Below are 18,200 nucleotides of genomic sequence, written 5' to 3' on the forward strand. Positions count from 1 at the left end.
TACCAAACATAGGTTCTTCACTGCTCTTGTATTAGAGATACGAGCATCACTTTATTCGACCCCCTCGAACGCCATTTTTATAAGCAAATTTTCACCATTTTCTGAAACTCACAGAACCCTCAAAAGTTAACGAGCGAAGTTTAATTTTTGCATGTGATACAATACATCACAGAACTACTTTGTAAACCCATGAGATTTGTTAAGCAGCCACGGACAAGACTAAAATTTTCTTATTTTATCTGACCTAAACTCAGTGTCTGCAAACGAGCAAAAAATCGCGCATTTTGATCTACAGCGCACAACTAAAACGACAGAACAACTCTGACAACCAAATTACAGTCTACTATCATCCATGTAACCAAAACACTAATAATCACTTTGGGCCATTGAAACAGGAAGAAATTAGAAAACTCACATTTGTTATAGTTTCCAAGCTTTTTCTTGCAAACAGGCTGATCCTTTCGTGTTTGTTTTAAGTCCTCTTCGTGAATTTTCTTCCATATCTCGCTGTAAAGTATGTTCAGCAGCTGGAGAAAATATCAAAAAGCTCGAAATACTGCCTTGATTACATGTTCAAAGGGTAAAAAGTACTGAGCAATACGATGAAACTAGAAAATAACAAAGCGACGCCATCTTGAAAATTCAGCACTCAGGAGGGACTAGCACTAGTAGCTGCGTTCGAGATCTAACATACGGACAAAAATTGCAAATTTTCCACGAGCACATAGAAAACCAAACCTAATATAGAAATGTAACCAGAAAACCTCGGATTCATGTTAGAATTTTTCTTTATCGAACGTGGGCTATTACGAACTATTACCAGGAGCCTATGGCCTCTTGATTACCAATACATGCATCAGGAGTTCTGGACTTCCGGTTGGATCGCACGGCATTGTGGGTAGGCGGGCTCAGAAAAGTGGGCATCAACTTGCAGCTTCGCCATATTGGATTACACGTGCAGGAATATAGAAAATACAGTTGGACTGAGATAAGTGGGCATCAAATCCTTGTTTGGTCGCCATCTGTGCTTGTTTGAAGTTGTTTCGCTTGATTTATTACCCTTTGTATTCATAATCGAATCGAAACGAGACTCACTTACAGAAACTCCAGTGACAAGGCCAAAACAGGTAAGGAGTCGTATTTCTGTTCCGTTTTGTTTTTATCTCCTAACTAAATGAATGGACAGAAGTCGGAGCAGAGGTGAAGCTCTGATAGTTGAATACGTTTTAACTTTTTATTGATTTTGTTATAATGTAGGTGTGATATGAGTCGTGAAGAGCTGCCTTTCGAGGTTTTCCAGACATGGAAACCTGAGCAACTGAAAGAGTTCTGTCGCAAGCGGGACTTGAAGGTTTCAGGAACCAAAGCTGAACTTGTAGCCCGCGTATTTGCCACGGCAGAAATGGGCATTTCCATCAAGCCAACTGCTCTGGAACGAATTGCTACTACCGAAAAAGAGAAGGCAAAATTACTCATAATGCCAAACGGGACCTCAGTTCCAGATCCTTTGAAACTGAAGGATGGCTGGGTGAAGGAAAGCGAGAACATGACTTCTTGGCCGCCGATATACCTGAGTGATATAACATTGTTTTTGATGATTGATCACCCAGGGAAGGATGTTGACTTCCACAAACGCGTCCTAAATGAATACAAAGAAGGGAAGGCGTATCGTTTGTTTGACTCTGGCTGGTTGAAAGAGATATCATATCATAAAATCACGAATGACTCGGAATATTGCTTTTTAAAAGCAAAATGCACTCATTCCATGAAAATATCGGATACACCGCATTCTGCATGGATTTGTGCGAACAAGAATAATGGCTTTATAGTCAATGCCTACTGTACATGTGTTGCTGGGTTTGTATTACCAAGACAGATAAAAGTGAACATAAATTAGTATTAATTTGTAGAGTCAAACCCTATTTTTCATCTCATTTCATAGTTTCATGTTACTGGTGTGATGGTGCTATATGGTGGTATGGACTCAACCATGGAATTAAAAAGGGTACAAGCTCCTTGAAACTAAGAGAGAGTCATGGTATAGTATAAACCAACCAGTGGTCTATTACAAATCCTTCATTCTGATTGAGTGAGCAACTAATGGCCTATTAATGATAGGCTGTGCCTGGCAAAACTACCTGCTTTCTTGCAATTTGATTTTTTTTCAACACAAAATAATGGTATCTACACTCACAAAACAGATTAACTTGTTGGTCTATACTAAAACAATTAGAATTTGCATCTTTTTGTGGTATTGGCCTCTGGCCCTGTGGTGCATTTGTCATATAGCACATTCTGACTTGAGGTCTAATTATTAAATAATTGGGAGATGAATTTCACAAAACTAGGAGCAGGGCAATATTATTCTTGAGCCCCCCAACAGTGTTGAGGTTTTTAGATGCTACATGATTATTTTCATTCCCTTTTTTATAATTTCAGAATGAGCAGCTCTTGTATTCACATCATAGCATTGCTGTTTAGAGTTGAGGCTGCTAATAGAAGTGGAATGACCAACCCAGCTTGCACATCAAGACAATGTGTGTGGAATGTTCCATCAGAAAAGACAGTTATCAAGCCAACAAAGATTGCTGACATGAATTGGAAGTCATCAAAACTAAATAAAGGTAACTAAGTAAGATATAGTAAACATAGGACATAGGAATCACTGCTATTGGAGAAATGCTGAAAAATGAATATGCTAAACTATTTTGCAAACAAGGCTGAACTTCATTCATGCAGCATCACGATACAGTTTCCCTGTAATATTACCACAAAATGTAGCAGCCTCTGAGCCTATGATTACCTCATGATTTGATCAGCTTTGTTTTTGTTTTCTTAAGAACCTACCAGACCAACTGTAGACAGCAGGCGTAGCCTCTTTCAGCCGGTAGAAAAAAAGAGGGCTCTGGATGACATTGAGAGAAGGAGAAGTTTCTACGAGAATTTAAAGGATACATTTCCAGACTCCTGTTTTGTGTTGATGGGTCAAGCTGAATGCACACCAGAGCCACTACAACCAATTTCCACTCCTAGAGAAAGTGACATACTCTCCAGTGATGAAATTGATGCTATAGAGGAAATAACTGTTGGTCCGACTGAGAATGAGGCTTGGCACCAGCAAAGGGAGGGCAGAATAACTGCCTCAAATGTTTACAGGGCATTGACTAAAGTAGAATCAGTGAGTCAAGCTGAATGCACACCAGAGCCACTGCAGCCAATATCTACTCCTAGAGAAAGTAACATACTCTCCAGTGATGAAATTGATGCTGTAGAGAAAATAACTGTTGGCCAGGCTGGTAATGAGGCTTGGCACCAGCAAAGGGAGGGCAGAATAACTGCCTCAAACTTTTATAGAGTATTCACTAAAGTAGAATCAATGAAAGTCAATGAAGAAAATAGTGCCGATAAACTTGTTGATAGCTTATTGGGAAAAGCTAAACCACCTACAAATTTACCAGCTCTTAAATATGGCAGAGATGTGGAGCCCATTGCAGTTAAGGAATTCATCAAATACTTCAAAAAACACCACAAGGATGTTAGGTATAGAGAATGTGGTATCTTTATTGATAAAACTAAACAGTACTTGGGAGCATCCCCAGACTTACTGATAGAGTGCTCTTGTTGTGGGGAAGCAGTAGTAGAGATCAAGAACCCTTTTAGCATTGCCAATGAAATTCCCTAAGCAGATAATCTGTCATACTTATGTATGTGTAATGGACAAGTATCTTTAAAGCAGCAGCATCAGTACTTTGCACAGGTCCAGGGTGAGATGGCCATAACAAAGAGGCAATTGGGCTATTTATTTGTATACACACAAAAGGGCTATCACTTGGAAACAATCAGATTTAATGCCACATACTCGCATAGGCTTGAAGAAAATCTAACCTGGTTTTATAGTAATTGTCTTTCACCAGCCCTGAAACTACTGCGAAAATAAATTGTTTAAAAAAATACCTAGAAAATTGATCTGACTGATTATATAAACAGGCAATCATATTTCCATGGAGCCTGCACAATATAATTGAACAACTACATGTATTATTGTATTAGTCATTGCTTTATTTGATCCTTGATATCTAATGTCAAAAGTATAAAACATTCATCAAGTTGTTAATAAAAAAATTGCTTCCTACACTGATTACACTGGTCTTATTAAGACATCAACATAAATTTTGTATTACTGGGGTAGCCAGGGTTTTGTCAAAAGGGGCTCAAAGGGGCCCAAGGCTTAAAAGGGAGAGGCCTGTGCTTTTTCTGGACTTGATTGTCCCATATATTTGCTATATATTACCTTTCAGAGAGGTGGGCCAGGCCCTTTAGTCCCCCCCTGGCTAATCCCTTGTTTATGCATATTTGTGGTAATGTCATCCTACCAGTGCAAGGAAATCAGTTTCCCTAAACCTGTGAACATACCGTTGATATCTTGAATTGTGTTATTCCAGAAGAGGCAGAAAAAGCCCATACCCAAACCATGGAGGGAATTATTTTTCAAACGATCCCCCAACCCCTAAGGAATTTCCAAATGAAAAGTGCAGTAGTGTTTTTATGGATGTTTATCTCCTATAAAACAGGTGGCAAATTGACCCCCCCCCCCCCCCCGCTGGAATTTCCAATTTCCCTCCATAGTGGGGGTATGGATTTTCTCGTGAATTACACATTTGACTCTATATCTTGTGCCAAAAATAACGTGTTACTTGCAAAGAGGCTTGTACAAATTGCATAATGCAGCACAGACAATAATAATGTTATCAAGATTACCAATAAGAGAGATGGGCAGTTCGTTCTTTATTATACGGAATGTTTTCAGCCGCCTGATGGCCTGTTCTACAAAAATGCGTAGATTAGCTACTGTTTTAGTTTTCTGTACATCAGCTTTCGTGAACTGTTCTTGTCCACGTTTCCCTGGCGGAATAAAAAGGTCAGCTCTGTGAAGCAAAAGATCCTCTGCAATAGTGAATCCACGATCTGCCATTACTGCATCATATGGCTCAAGGATGTTATAAAACTCTGATTCCCTTATTAAATGGACATCTGAGGTGCGCCCACCCCATGCCTCGGAGATGAAGTTGAAGGCCCCATTTGGGGTGATTGAAACTAGGATTTTTGCAGTATTGTGGTGCTTATAATCTGACCACGTCGATTCTCTGATTACAGGGTTGCTTGGGGTCTCTATAAAAATTTCAGTGCAGTCTATTATATGGCGCACCTTGCAGTATCCTGGTTTTTTGAACTTCTTTGGCAGTGTTTTCTTAACAACTTCCATGCTAGGATTGTATATTAGGCATTTCAGTTCATTAGCCAAAATTTTGACCCATGTGTTGAAAATAGTTGATACGGTACTTCGTGAAATTCCAAATCTTTGTGCAAGGTCTGCATTGGTGGATCCCAAACGGAGTTTCATTAGTGTTAAAAGAAACTCGTCCTTTTGAGATAGAGCCCGGTTTGGTCCAAATTTTTTTGGTGATTTCCTAAAGTTCCTGCCTTTTCTGGATGTTTTCTTAGGGCCACTCCAATATCTCACTTTCTTTATAGATCCTTTGACAGAGTCAAATAATTTGTGAAAGGCAGGCTTTGATGGGATACCAGTCAGTAAATTTACAGTCTGGTCATTTCTCAGATCTGAATGCTTCAATCCCTTATCCTGTTTGGCTACAATTTGAACTTCCAGCAACTTCACTTTTTCACTTAGCTCCTGTATTTTCTCTGAAAGTTTCACGATTTTTTTGTCTTTGTCTTGTCTGCTTTTCAAGCAACATGTGTTCATGCAAAAATTCGAATTTTCATTAATTTCATACCAGCCATAGACATAGCAATGGTCATGAATTACGGATGCTCTGTCTATGTCAACACAATCATTGACAGAAGTAGAGGGCTCAGGGTCTTGGAGCTCAACATCATCACAAGCCAGGTTGTCAGCTGAGTGGTCAAGAACAGGTACTGGTATTTCATCGCTGCTTGTATCTAGCTTAGCTCGTTTTCTGGATCTTACTGCAAGAGAGTTATCCCGTGGCGTTGGTGGTGGGCGTTTGGAGGCTCTCGTTTTCTTGCTGTGACCAAGTTGCAAAGTTGGGTCTGGGTTTTCAGCCGTTGGTTCACCGTCAACGAAGTGTAGATTACAAACTCTTGAATCCTTGTTAGGCATCCAAAGAGCCCCATTCAAACTGTTCCTGCTTATATTTTTTGCCCATTGTAATCGGCGTTCCGGGTTCTTCTTTTCTGTCGGGAACGGGAATAATTTAAAGGGTGGCTTGCAGTCACACATGCTTGCTCCATTTTTACAACCATGATGCTCACAGGTCTTCGCCGCCCACTTCCCAAGCCTCTGTCCACTGTTGGGACAGCCTAGGACCACACAGTTTCTGTGGCCGAATCCCATGGACAAAGTTAATCTACATTAAAACAAAAGAAATACGACATAAGTCTGAGTATAAAATAAGCAAAAATCATACTCGTCCCATCTCAAATCGACTACACTCTGCAGCCTAAAATCGTTAGAAGATAAAAACATAAAAGGAAACAACACATTAAAATAAACATAGTACACGCAGTTGAATCAGTGTGCGGAGCGGCCATAAGGCCGCAAAGCGGCCAAGAGAGCCAGCGGACGAAGTACTTTTTTGAAAGTAAGCCTTCTAACTGATGATCTCATCGCTGTCACTTCGTATTTCCATAAGGTAATAGACCTTCGAATGTTGACAAGAGCAGTCAAAATAAACCATTCATAGCGTTTACCAGAATCTGATATACCGGAAGGATCCGGAAGGAGCTTTTGTTGAAAAGTACCATTAAAGGAGTTTTTACGACTCTCACTCCGTACCCCTTCCCCTCATTGTTTTTCCTGCTCACTTCTTTTTCAGAATGCTCTTTGCACGGTCCACACAAGATAAACGCCACGTTTAGAGGGAACGCGCAAATTCTCTTACAGATTGCAGTACTGTTTGCAGCTCAAAACCTTCATGGCTCCGCCGGTCGCATGTAAAGAAAAGGCGGATCCGTCCAAGTTTTTTGGCCATTCAAAAATTTGTAAAAGGGGTCTGAGTGTTAACTCGAGTTGGTACCTTTTCGATCGTATTGATCATTGATAGAAGTCGTACACCTGGACGTTTAAAGCCACTAAGTTCCTTTTAGTTTACTGGTGTAGCTGTGAAAGAATTGAAATCTCCTACATCTCTTCGTCACTGGATTTGCTTCTCACTACGTTGTTTAACATAAGCATTCCTCACATTTAGAGAAGTTGTCAAGGTCTTGCCTTAAATTCAGAGGAGGCAATGATGACAGAAATGGAATTTATTCATCTCCTAAGGAGGTAATTTCCATCGCCATTTCGTTTGTTAATTTTTTCCATAGCCTCCCACGCAGGCATTTTTAGGGGACCTCGTTTTCCATCTCTAACCACGAAACACGGGCTCCCCTAAAAACGCCTTCGTGGGAGGCTATCTTTTCCACGGCGCTGTTACAAAAAATGCGCGCGCGAGTCACACGAGATGGCACAAAATGTGCTAAAATTAGCACATTTAATGGCTATGATATATATTTCAGGGGCACCCAACGACAATTTTCGGAAAATATCTGTTCGGAAGACGATTTGCGATCTAGAATTTTGGGAATATTTGTTGTAAAATTTCTTGCTTGCCTGCCTCTCCAAGGATTTTCGAACATCTAAAAAGTGGTATAATTGCCCATTTTTGACGGATTTTTACCCGTAAAAGGTCACCTAGAATTTTCGGGAGCCTTTTTTCTGACTGAAATTTTCGAAAAGGTAAGTTTTGATCCCTTTAATTTTCGGATAGCCAGACTTTCAACTAGGAAATCCGAGCACATGAAAAATTTCTAGGGGAAAAAAATATGCCTATATCTACCGTTTAAATACTAAAATACGTTTAACAATGCTATGTTTAAGCGGTTTTGAACTATCTTCTCGTTGGGTGCCCCTGATATTTCGATGAAGTCAACCCCATACCTGGAAAAGGTATCCAGTCACGGTCTCCTACCCCGATTTAGATAAATATGGCTCCTGGCAGAGTATAAAAACGTAATTTTTTGCTATTTCATAGCGTAATTAGCGTTGCTAGATAACTCTGTCCGCCATCAGGAGCCCGTAAACCACAATTAAAACCAAAATATGTATGAGTAAAGACTACGCATCAATATTAATATTAATCTTGTAAAAATTGTAGCATGAGCCATTAAAATTGTTGAATGACCTTCTTGACCTCAGACACTCGTGTCAGTCAAGTGTGAATCGAAGTCCCCCGTTTTGCCTTTTTTGTTCAAAAAAACCTCTGACCTAGCAGCCTAGCTGCATCTTGCGCCCATCATATGCCCCCAAGAGGTGAGGACCTGGCTCCTTTTTCATAGGAAACTCTTAAATTGTCTACTAAAACACTGTGCTTTATGGAAGCAAGGCGAATTTAAGCACGAAGAGCTGCACTAAGAGCCGCTCAGATATCTCAGAATTGAAAAAAAAAACTAGTAAGAGAAATTGCTCAGAAATTATGCAAAAAGTTGCTTGAAACGAAAAAAGTTGCTCGAAATACTAGAAGTTGCCGAAAAGTTGCCGACCAACTTGTGGAAAGCCCTAGGAAGAAGGGGAGGAGGGTGGGAGACTACTCAATAAAGCTTTGTTCGGAGAGGCTTCGCCCCGAGGTCCAGTCCCTCACCCTTAAATACACTATTTTGACAAAAGATACCCCTTAACATGTAAATGATATTGCCATAAGGCGTGTTCCTTCGAAACATTTGATAAAAGGCCCTTTAAAATACTTAATGAAAGATTTTCCTCTCCTTTCACATACTTCAACTTGTGATTTTCCTACCCTTTGTTACACCTGATGCTTGAACGAGGTACCCTTCGGGCGAAGCCTTCCGGACTATGAAAAGTGCATCATGAAATTATGAGCAGGAGATGAGTTGACCTTCGGACATGGACGGTGATTAAAGACTGACGCAAAAATAGATGATACAATAAAGAGTCCAAAGAAATGCTAAGACTTATACGGGATAACTCAAAATGAAGTGAATGAAGAGTAAATGAAGACTGAATAAAGTAACGGCGATTGGTCACCTTCACCACACCCCATCACTCCGCCCCCCCAAAAAACAGACAACACCAAAAAAGCTAAATTTAACTAAAAGTAGTGACTGAAGAAGAAATAGGACTGTAGTAGGTAACTGATAAGCCGGTTTGTTTGTTTTTTTTTGTTTTTTATCTGTTTGGTAATTCATCACGTTGTGGATAAGGCAGCTACTAGTGCGAGTCCCTCCTGAGTGCTGAATTTTCAAGATGGCGTCGCTTTGTTATTTTCTAGTTTCATCGTATTGCTCAGTACTTTTTACCCTTTGAACATGTAATCAAGGCAGTATTTCGAGCTTTTTGATATTTTCTCCAGCTGCTGAACATACTTTACAGCGAAATATGGAAGAAAATTCACGAAGAGGACTTAAAACAAACACGAAGGGATCGGCCTGTTTGCAAGAAAAAGCTTGGAAACTATGACAAATGTGAGTTTTCTAATTTCTTCCTGTTTCAATGGCCCAAAATGATTATTAGTGTTTTGGTTACATGGATAATAGTAGACTGTAATTTGGCTGTCAGAGTTGTTCTGTCGTTTTAGTTGTGCGCTGTAGATCAATTCAAAAATGCGTGATTTTTTGCTCGTTTGCAGACACTGAGTTTAGGTCAGATAAAATAAGAAAATTTTAGTCTTGTCCGTGGCTGCTTAACAATTCTTATGGTTTTAGAAAGTAGCTCTATGATGTGTTGTACCGCATGCAAAAAATAAACTTCCCTCGTTAACTTTTGAGGGTTCTGTGAGTTTCAGAAAATGGTGAAAATTTGATTATAAAAATGGCGTCCGAGGGGGTCGAATAAAGTGATGCTCGTATCTCTAATACAAGAGCAGTGAAGAACCTATGTTTATTACATTTGTCCATTACTCCACCTAACCTATCTATGATGTTAGTATGAACTTATTCTGTTGACCCCCTTCCGTTGACGTTTTTAACATTTTGCCCGGTTTTCTCTGACAACCACTCTTAAAGAAGTATACCAGTCGATGAGGGTTTTTTTTTACCGTAAGTTAGTCTACAAGTTTATACAACCATAATCTGATTTTGAATTACAGAATGTTTGTGGTTATATGATTATTCTTCGCCAAGCGAGAGGCCTATAAAATTGTCTTTCCTTGTACCGCGTGGATCGCACAGCGACGCAGAAACTCGAGTTGGCAATATTTAACAATAATTCCTCGAGCCCAAATGGGCTCTGAGTCAATAGCCCATGAGGCCGAAGGCCAACTAGTTGGTGAAAAATATCGAGAATAAAAAAAATTTAGCTAGTCAAAGCTAGACTTTAATCCTTTTTTGCCGCCAAAAAGCCCGCGCTTTTCGCTACTAGTGAGCTAAAACATATAGCCTAGTAGTAGCTCAACCAATCAGAACGCAGCATTGATAATGGACCACTAGTTGGATTTTACTGATTCTCTATATTTCTTGGGTTTCCGCATCCAGTGTGACGTCAAGGTGCATTTTCAGCACGACTTCAAAATATGTGGTGCGCTATCATGTTTTATTCATGAAAGGCTGATGTCTTGATTCATCGTCTGTCAAACAATGTTTACTATCGGTGAATCGCGGTCAATTTCTCAGACAACTGAAAGAGAACGGCAGGCACAAGACAAGGTTTCATTCAACAAGTGGCTGGGAATCCTCGCTGGGGAAGATTTACCATCGAAACTCCACTGCAGCGAGAACGGGGACTTGAAACGCGAGCAACGAAGAAGACGGGCTCGTATAAATATATCGAGCGGCCGTTAATCCTAAGAGTGAATAAACACAGAAGTAAAGCGAAATGGCTTTGAAATACTCGCTTAAGCTAGTTTTCCTCAATTTCTCCTTGAATTCATGATAAATACAACTCGACAAGCTTCAAATAGCGTGTATGGCAGAGAAAAATGCTGTTAGTACTTTAATCGTACGGTAAGAGTTGTCCAGCAGCAGCAAGGCCCAGTGGTCTGGGAGCTGACCTCACGCACTGGAGGCAATCATAGTGTAGGTTCGAATCTCTGCGTGGTTATTTATTTATTGCGTTTTCTTTATACATTTTTTCTGTTTATTTTTTTTCGACATATTTTTTGCCCTTTGGCTTGTTTCCCTGTATTCTCATTGCGGACCATTTACAGCTTCGCGAGATTTTTGCAATAACGTATTTCTAGTTTAACAAATAATTTAAACCCCCATCATTCTACATCCGCAGAATGTGAATAATCATGGTTCTCAGCTATGGAAACCCGTCGTGTGACAATTATGCAAGCAAAGGATAACCATGATCAACAATAAAGAAATGACAATAGAGTACTAAAGTGATGACGTCATAAAAATGAAATTTCTGAAATTATGGGATTTGTCAGGATATTCTGAAAGAGTAATGTCCAAAAGGCCTTCTTGCCAAAAATGAGCATTTCGCAGCAAATTGTCTCTGAGATCGTAGCCCAGTTATACTCAGAAAACTCCATACAAACCCTTCTAATTTTTTTTTGGGTCGACCCAAAAAAAATTTAGAAGGGTTTGTATGGAGTTTTGTAAGCATAACTGGGCTACGATCTCAGAGACAATTTGCCCCCAAATGCTCATTTTTGGCAAGTAGGCCTCTTGGACATTGTTCTTTCAGAATATCCTGACAAATCCCATAATTTCAGAAATTTCATTTTTATGACGTCACACTTTAGTACTCTATGAGGTTGACCATAGTCAATCTGGTTATAGCTAAGGGCAGTACAAACCAATCTACTACTTCCTTAACAGTATAAAGTGTTCCCCGAAAAACAGAACACACATGAAAGAAGGTCGAAGCACAAAACATACTATATTACAGTAGGCATTCGTGAGGTGAGACCGCTGACCTGAAACTACGAAGCCGTGCTTTTGGTAGGCTTTTTGGGCCACACCGATTCTCTTTAAGTTGTTTTAGTCTATCCAAGTTTATTGAAGTCTTGAATTAACCATCCAATTTAAATGATAGAATATCGGCCAGAAATTCTTTTCAATTTGACACAAAGATTGAGCCTGTGTATGGGTACCTGCGCAAATAGGTTTTTCAGGCGAAATCGTCGCATATCAAGAATTGTTTAACATTGTAGCGCTACTACCAAGCTCAACGCAACCACAACAAAAACGAGAAAATCAACACAACAAAAAATTCTGAACGTGCAGCACAATGTTTCGGAGGCTTCCTTGTAGTGATTGAAAGACTAACTTTGTCAAAAGGGATTGAAATGGTAATGCCTGCACCGTCTCCGCGTCCATAGAACGCCTTCATACTGCGAATAGGCCATTTGCACGATGGCGTCGTTTTACTACTACGACCACAATTCTTTTCGGTTTTCTTTTCATATTTAAATTTGGTAGCCCCAGTGAGGTTTAAATAACAAAGGCCCTAATTTGCACAAGAAAGCAAAACCCTGAAGGATCCTTGTCATAGTAGTAAAATGACGCCATCATGCAAATGGCCTATTGTTTTGTACAGATTGACCATTTTGATTTAATTTGAATTTAAATTTTAAAGAATGCACTGTTTTTTTGTTAAAATACATACTTTTTTTGTTTCAAAACCAAAAATAAGGAGACATGTACACATCAATGTAGGTTACGATTTTTCGTTTGCTGTAGGAAATTCTCAAACAGCATGATCGAGGAAATCCCCCATGGAATTTTTGCAGACCTCTCTTCATTGCAAATTTTGTAAGTTGTAATGACATTTGTATTTGAAGCTGTTTGGATCCACAGACGATAGACATTTTGGCTACGTACAGGTTCTGACGATTAATTGCTTGGAGATATATATTTTCCTAAATAACAATGGCAATACACAGTAATTGCAATTGCAATTGCGAGCAAAAACATCAAACATAACGTTCACCCACACCTGCCAAGGCAAACGTTAATTTTCCGTTAAATTTCATATTGACGAAGAAACTGGATCGGGATTCAAGACCACAATCAAAACAGTGGCGGAATCGCATTACAGCTCCTGAGATTTATTTGGGTTAATTTACAATTGCTTAGTATGCCATTACAACTGTGACGATCATATCCTGTATTTCTACAGTTCACATTATCTTTATTTCATGTTTCATTCCCCTCACGGATTAAAAAAAGAAGTAAAAAAATTGGCTTGCTGCTAAAGTATGGGTCTTCATAGCTCAGTTGGTAGAGCACTGCAGCAATTTTTGTTGAGGGTTCTCGAGGATGATGGATCGCTTTCATAGAATGCGCCTCTGCTAAATGCCCCAGGAATATCTATTCTTGCATTAACACAACTTTTCTGGACTTACATCAACCTCTCCATTCAGTGATAGATTTCACTATAAGATTACGTATTTTAGTCACCATGTTTAGGATAAGCCGTCTATTACCCTTCTGAAATTCCCATTTTAAGGGTTCGAAAATCTTTATCGTTACCATTGATGTGAAGCCCCTTTTGAGCAGGACCATAAATCAACAGATCAGGATCAATTTCTCCGAAGAACACTTATATGTATTCTCACTGCCAACCAGGTCATGTGTGCACCCAATTAAAACATGATAATCGCCACGTGTCCACGCTCAGATGAAAGCATAGGTATTTGAGAAAAAGATTTTTTTTATTTTTTTGTTTTACGTGTTTTGTGCGCATAGTTCAGAAAAGACAATCAGTTAAGTGACCACACAACAGTTCAAGAACAAAGCTAGTAGTTCAATCACCACAACAGTAGTTCACCGAGAATAGACTGCATGCAGCTGCGGGGAAATAGCCACGTACAAATACGTTAGATTTTTTTAATATAAATGTGTAGAATAGACTAAGTGGTAAACACTCATTCAGCGATGAAACAAAAACCAAACTGAGAAATAGCTATGGCACAATGTTATATAGTTCTAGTGAGCTCAGTAAAGAACATAGACTGATGGCAATTTAAAAGTTAAATAGTCAGCTCAGAAGGTCTGTCATTCGCATCAGGGGCACAGTGAACAGACCTAGAAAGAGAGTCAGCGCTGAAAAGGAAAGTTAACACGGCCAAAAAAAAAAAAACGAAACCTTGGAAAGTCTGGACTTGTGCGGTAAAGATTACCTATTTATTAAACATGGATTGATGTTAGGCACTTAGAGCCAGCTGTGGTACCACAGCTTGAAACGTGTGGAAAAAGAGTCAAAAAACAAGGTTTCTTCGACCGTTAACCGTTGTTTTTTCTACTTTCGCAGCGCGAGCTTTGTCGGGTTATTTAGTATATCGATTTCTTTTGGGCCTTGTTACCTTTCCAGGTCTGTTTTTAGGGAAGCAAGGGATGGCGCAGTGGTGAGAGCGCTCGCCCCCCACCAATGTGGCCCGGGTTCAAATCCCGGCGGCGACGCCGTATGTGGGTTGAGTTTGTTGTTGGTTCTCCTGTTTTCCCCTCTCCTCAAAAACCAAATTCCAATTCGACCAGTATTCAGGTAGACGAGGAACCACTCTATGGATCTGCTACCTCCAAATAATAATTTATTTATTTATCTATTTTCACTGTTCCCCTGATGAGAATGACAGACCTTCTGAACAGACTATTTAAATTTTAAATTGCCCTCAGTCTAAGTTCCTGTTTACTTTAGGGAGCTCACTAGAACTAAATAACATTGTGCCATAGCTATTTTTCAGTTTGGTTTTTGTGTCATCGCTAAATGAGTATTTAGCACGTAGTTAATGCTACACATTTATAGCGGAGCTCTGGCGCGCGAAGCGCGCCTGCGGAGCACCATGGGTAAGTAAATCTACCCATCCCAGAAAATTTGGTAATCACGTGACCGTACACCGCCCTCAACCCGCCCGTCCGTCCGCACCACAGGGCAACCAATGTTCAATCACACTTTCTAGTTTGGGAGCACAGGAAGACTGATATTGCAGACATATTGCACATCAATCTTGTGATCAATTGACAGCTGTCAAAACAGGGTATCCGCTGACCAGTATCACCAGATCGTATCGCGGGCTCAGGTGTCGACCCATCGAGGTCGTGTATCTTTTTAAAGTTATCCGCTGACAAGTTACTAGTTTTCAAATGATTGCAGGCTCAAGTTTAATTTTCAATTCATATGAATTATGTTGTGTTTTATATGTGCCGCACAATTAAAATTTTGATTTCAAACTGACCTCGGAAGCTAATAATTAAGCCAGTTTTTATAGGCAGGGAGGACATGCTAGTTGCTTTTGACTTTTCTCACCAAGGTCACGCGTTGGTCACACTCAGGGGGGGGCCCACGACTCCAATAGCGCCTAGTACTTGTTTCGTGTACCTATGATCCACCGATTTATGACATCACATCCGGTTGCAAAGTTGCTGCTCTGTTTTGGCGCGAAGCACCAAGATGGACGCCCGATGCTATTTGGTTTCTTCGTTATTTTAACCAACAGGCTGACGGAATTATGTATCTTGAATGCCGAGAATGTTGAGAAGGTATCTAGCCGGCCTTTCAAGCAAATGTCATGACCAAACAAAGAAGATTTGGTATTATTTTAATGATAAATATCATGCAGCTGAGGGGAATGTCATGGCGAGTCTTGCGATGTTTCAAAACGAGTGTCGTTAACGTTTTTCGGCTGTTGCGGCTTATCATTTAGAGAAGTCATCAATCAAAATATAATTTCCTAAGCGGAATAGAATGGGGAAAACGCCGATGGCCACAGTTTAAAGTGTTCACCGCTGGAAGGCTGGATCACGCCCCGTAAAGTTGCAGAAACTTGCACTCAACTGCATGGTTTTGAGGAATGTCATGGCGAGTCTTTCGCTGTTTGTAATCGAGCGTCACTCAAGAGTTTGGCTTTCGCGGCTTCTGATTCATCGAAGTCACCATTCAAAATTGCCTATCCTGAGCGAAATACGGTGTAGAAAAAGCTTATGGTCACAGTTTAAAGTGTTAACAGCTGGAAGGCTTGGCACTCGACGTAAAGTTGCTGAAAGCTCTTCTCGACTGTACGGTTTGAGCAATGCAATGGTGAGTCTTTCTCTGTCTAATCGTGCGTCACTCAAGACTTTGGCTTTTGCATCTTCTGATTCACCGAAGTCATCAATCAAAATACCCTATCCTGAGCGAAATACCGTGGAGAAAAAGCCTGTGGTCACAGTTTAAGGTTTTAACAGCTGGAAGGCTTTGCCACTCGACGTAAAGTTGCTGAAAGCTCTACTCAACTAATTTCGAAATAGTCACATGTTGGGTGCTTCTGGAAGGTTAGTGTTGGATTTTTAGCATTTAAGTTGCATTTGAGGATTTTTGTTTAGAACAAGCCTTAAGCCCAAAAGTAGTCCAATTTGTCATTATCTGAGAGAAATCAAGAAAGTTTGTGCCCTTCCTTTTTTTCTAAGCTTGCAAGTGTAACGCACCTGAAAAGAAACCCCTATGCACTACAAGTCATATTGTCAAAATGACTAGTTCGAAATTACTCCTTATCTTAACTGATAACTACAACACTTATTTAAAAATGTATCGCTCCCAAACATGTGTTGATTGGTTCTTGACCTTTACAGTTGAAAAAAAAAATTCTACGATTTACAGTGATTATAGTTATGTAATTAATTAGTAAATCAAAAAAGAATGAAATTAAAGTGAAAAAACAAAACAGCTGTTTTAACTGTTTTAGAGGTTTGAAGGTCTGAAGGGATCACTAGAGCTGTAATATGAGACTCAATAAGAGGTCTAGTTACTTTAGAACACGTTAGAAGTTTCCTGCAGCAAAGCACATATTTTGGCTTGGTAATTACTTGTATTTCTTGATGTAAATTGCATGCTATGAATTAAGTGTCAGGTAGGGTCATTCATAATGCTGTACTGCACCTTATTTTATCTGACGATTATCTTAGGTATAAAAAATGAATTTTGTGTATTTTTAAAGACTTCAATATATGCTTACTTTTGAGTTTATAAACAATATATATTTAAATCCTACACTGTAAGTCTGGCTGTCAGTGTAGCCTGTGTCGCAGACATAATCTATTGCCGGTTAGTAACGTCTGCAAAGCCTTGCCAATATTCTGGGCTGCCAATTACAATGTGTTTCGATATTCCCTTCAACCTGATTGGCACACTGATAATGGTATTTTTAAGAGGCCAGTCATAGCACATATGCAAGTGCTAGTAGTTCACAGGCGGGCCACGGGGTGCCCAGAAGCAGGTTTTCAGTGCTGTTTCACAGGGGGACTTAACCAGAAGTTTAGTTCTGTCTGTGGCACAGGCTAGTCCTCTGGGCATTAATGCTTAAATTATGTATTTTATGTTGCTTAGCTGGGAAGACAAAAATAGATGACAGAAGAGCACAAACAGGAGAATATCAAGAAGTATTAAAAAGTATATCTACCACACAACTCGTAAAGAGAGGTGAAAGTCCATGAGGACAGAAATGTTGTTACAGAGCTATAAAACATTAATGTTATGTACAACTCACTGTCAAATAAGTTAAAAAGAAGGAAGAATGCTGACATTTCGAGGAATACACTTTTCTGGTTTATGGAAAATCTGCGGCAACAGAAGACACTGAAATCATGTTGAGCTGGTTCAGGATGTCAATTCTGTTTAGATGGAATCCTCTGACAGTGTCTAGGCCGGTGTACAGTAGTGTGCTTCGAAGCTGGTCCTTGGTAAGACATTTCTTGACTTTAAATACCAACTCTCTTTCAAGGACCTCAAGGCTAAGTGTCTGTTTCCCTGACATTCACTTTCTTGTCAGGGATCAGCAAATTTTAACTAGACAACTGTGTTAACTGTAATTTTTTTTGTAAGACTTAAAAAACGTCGCAGGAAAGACTGAAACTAATGATCTTGCACTAAGCAGCTTTGAAGAAATCAAGGTTTCTTGGGGGGGGGGGGGGGGGGGTGGCTGTCCTGCCCATATTTCCCTTGAAGATACGAAGGCAAACACCCTAGATGCAACTATAGGAAACCAAACTAACCTTGAATTTAATAGAGAGTATTCACTCACTTGGCTTATTAGTTTGGGACCCCAACATGGTCTCTGTTTCATTGTTTTGGGACACCAATATGGCCACCGTGAGGTCATATGAATACTCTCTATACTTCAGTCAGTTTCTCATGTTTATTTTCCATCCCTAAGCATTCTGTTCCTCCTGTGGAAAGGAGTTGGTGTTTGTGTTATGACAACTTCATCCCTTAGTGTTCTTCATCCCTCAATTAATCAGTC

General features: G+C 39.8%; 2 protein-coding genes across 2 annotated transcripts; one reads left to right on the forward strand and one right to left on the reverse strand.

Moving 5' to 3' along the window:
* Window positions 1-1,174: 1,174 nt before the first annotated feature.
* On the forward strand, window positions 1,175-6,979 carry LOC140926506 (uncharacterized). The gene is made up of 6 exons (XM_073376238.1): window positions 1,175-1,200; window positions 1,258-1,857; window positions 2,440-2,624; window positions 2,841-3,038; window positions 3,171-3,621; window positions 6,847-6,979. Exons 1-6 carry the CDS (start codon window positions 1,175-1,177, stop codon window positions 6,977-6,979), a joined length of 1,593 nt encoding a protein of 530 aa, XP_073232339.1.
* LOC140936354 (uncharacterized) lies at window positions 4,607-6,376 on the reverse strand. Its single transcript, XM_073385822.1, has one exon. The coding sequence runs from the start codon at window positions 6,374-6,376 to the stop codon at window positions 4,691-4,693; it is 1,686 nt and encodes a 561-aa protein (XP_073241923.1). The 3' UTR covers window positions 4,607-4,690.
* Window positions 6,980-18,200: the final 11,221 nt, after the last annotated feature.

Source organism: Porites lutea, chromosome 1 (genome assembly GCF_958299795.1).
Source record: "Porites lutea chromosome 1, jaPorLute2.1, whole genome shotgun sequence".
NCBI lineage: Eukaryota > Metazoa > Cnidaria > Anthozoa > Scleractinia > Poritidae > Porites > Porites lutea.

Bases quoted from the DNA above. Each gene is read 5' to 3' on its own strand.
- LOC140926506 (XM_073376238.1), top strand. From the start codon at position 1,175: ATGAATGGACAGAAGTCGGAGCAGAG. The intron at 1,858-2,439 runs GTTTGTATTACC...TTATAATTTCAG, and splicing joins TACTGTACATGTGTTGCTGG to AATGAGCAGCTCTTGTATTC. The intron at 2,625-2,840 runs GTAACTAAGTAA...TGTTTTCTTAAG, and splicing joins GTCATCAAAACTAAATAAAG to AACCTACCAGACCAACTGTA.
- LOC140936354 (XM_073385822.1), bottom strand. From the start codon at position 6,376: ATGGGATTCGGCCACAGAAACTGTGTGGTCCTAGGCTGTCCCAACAGT.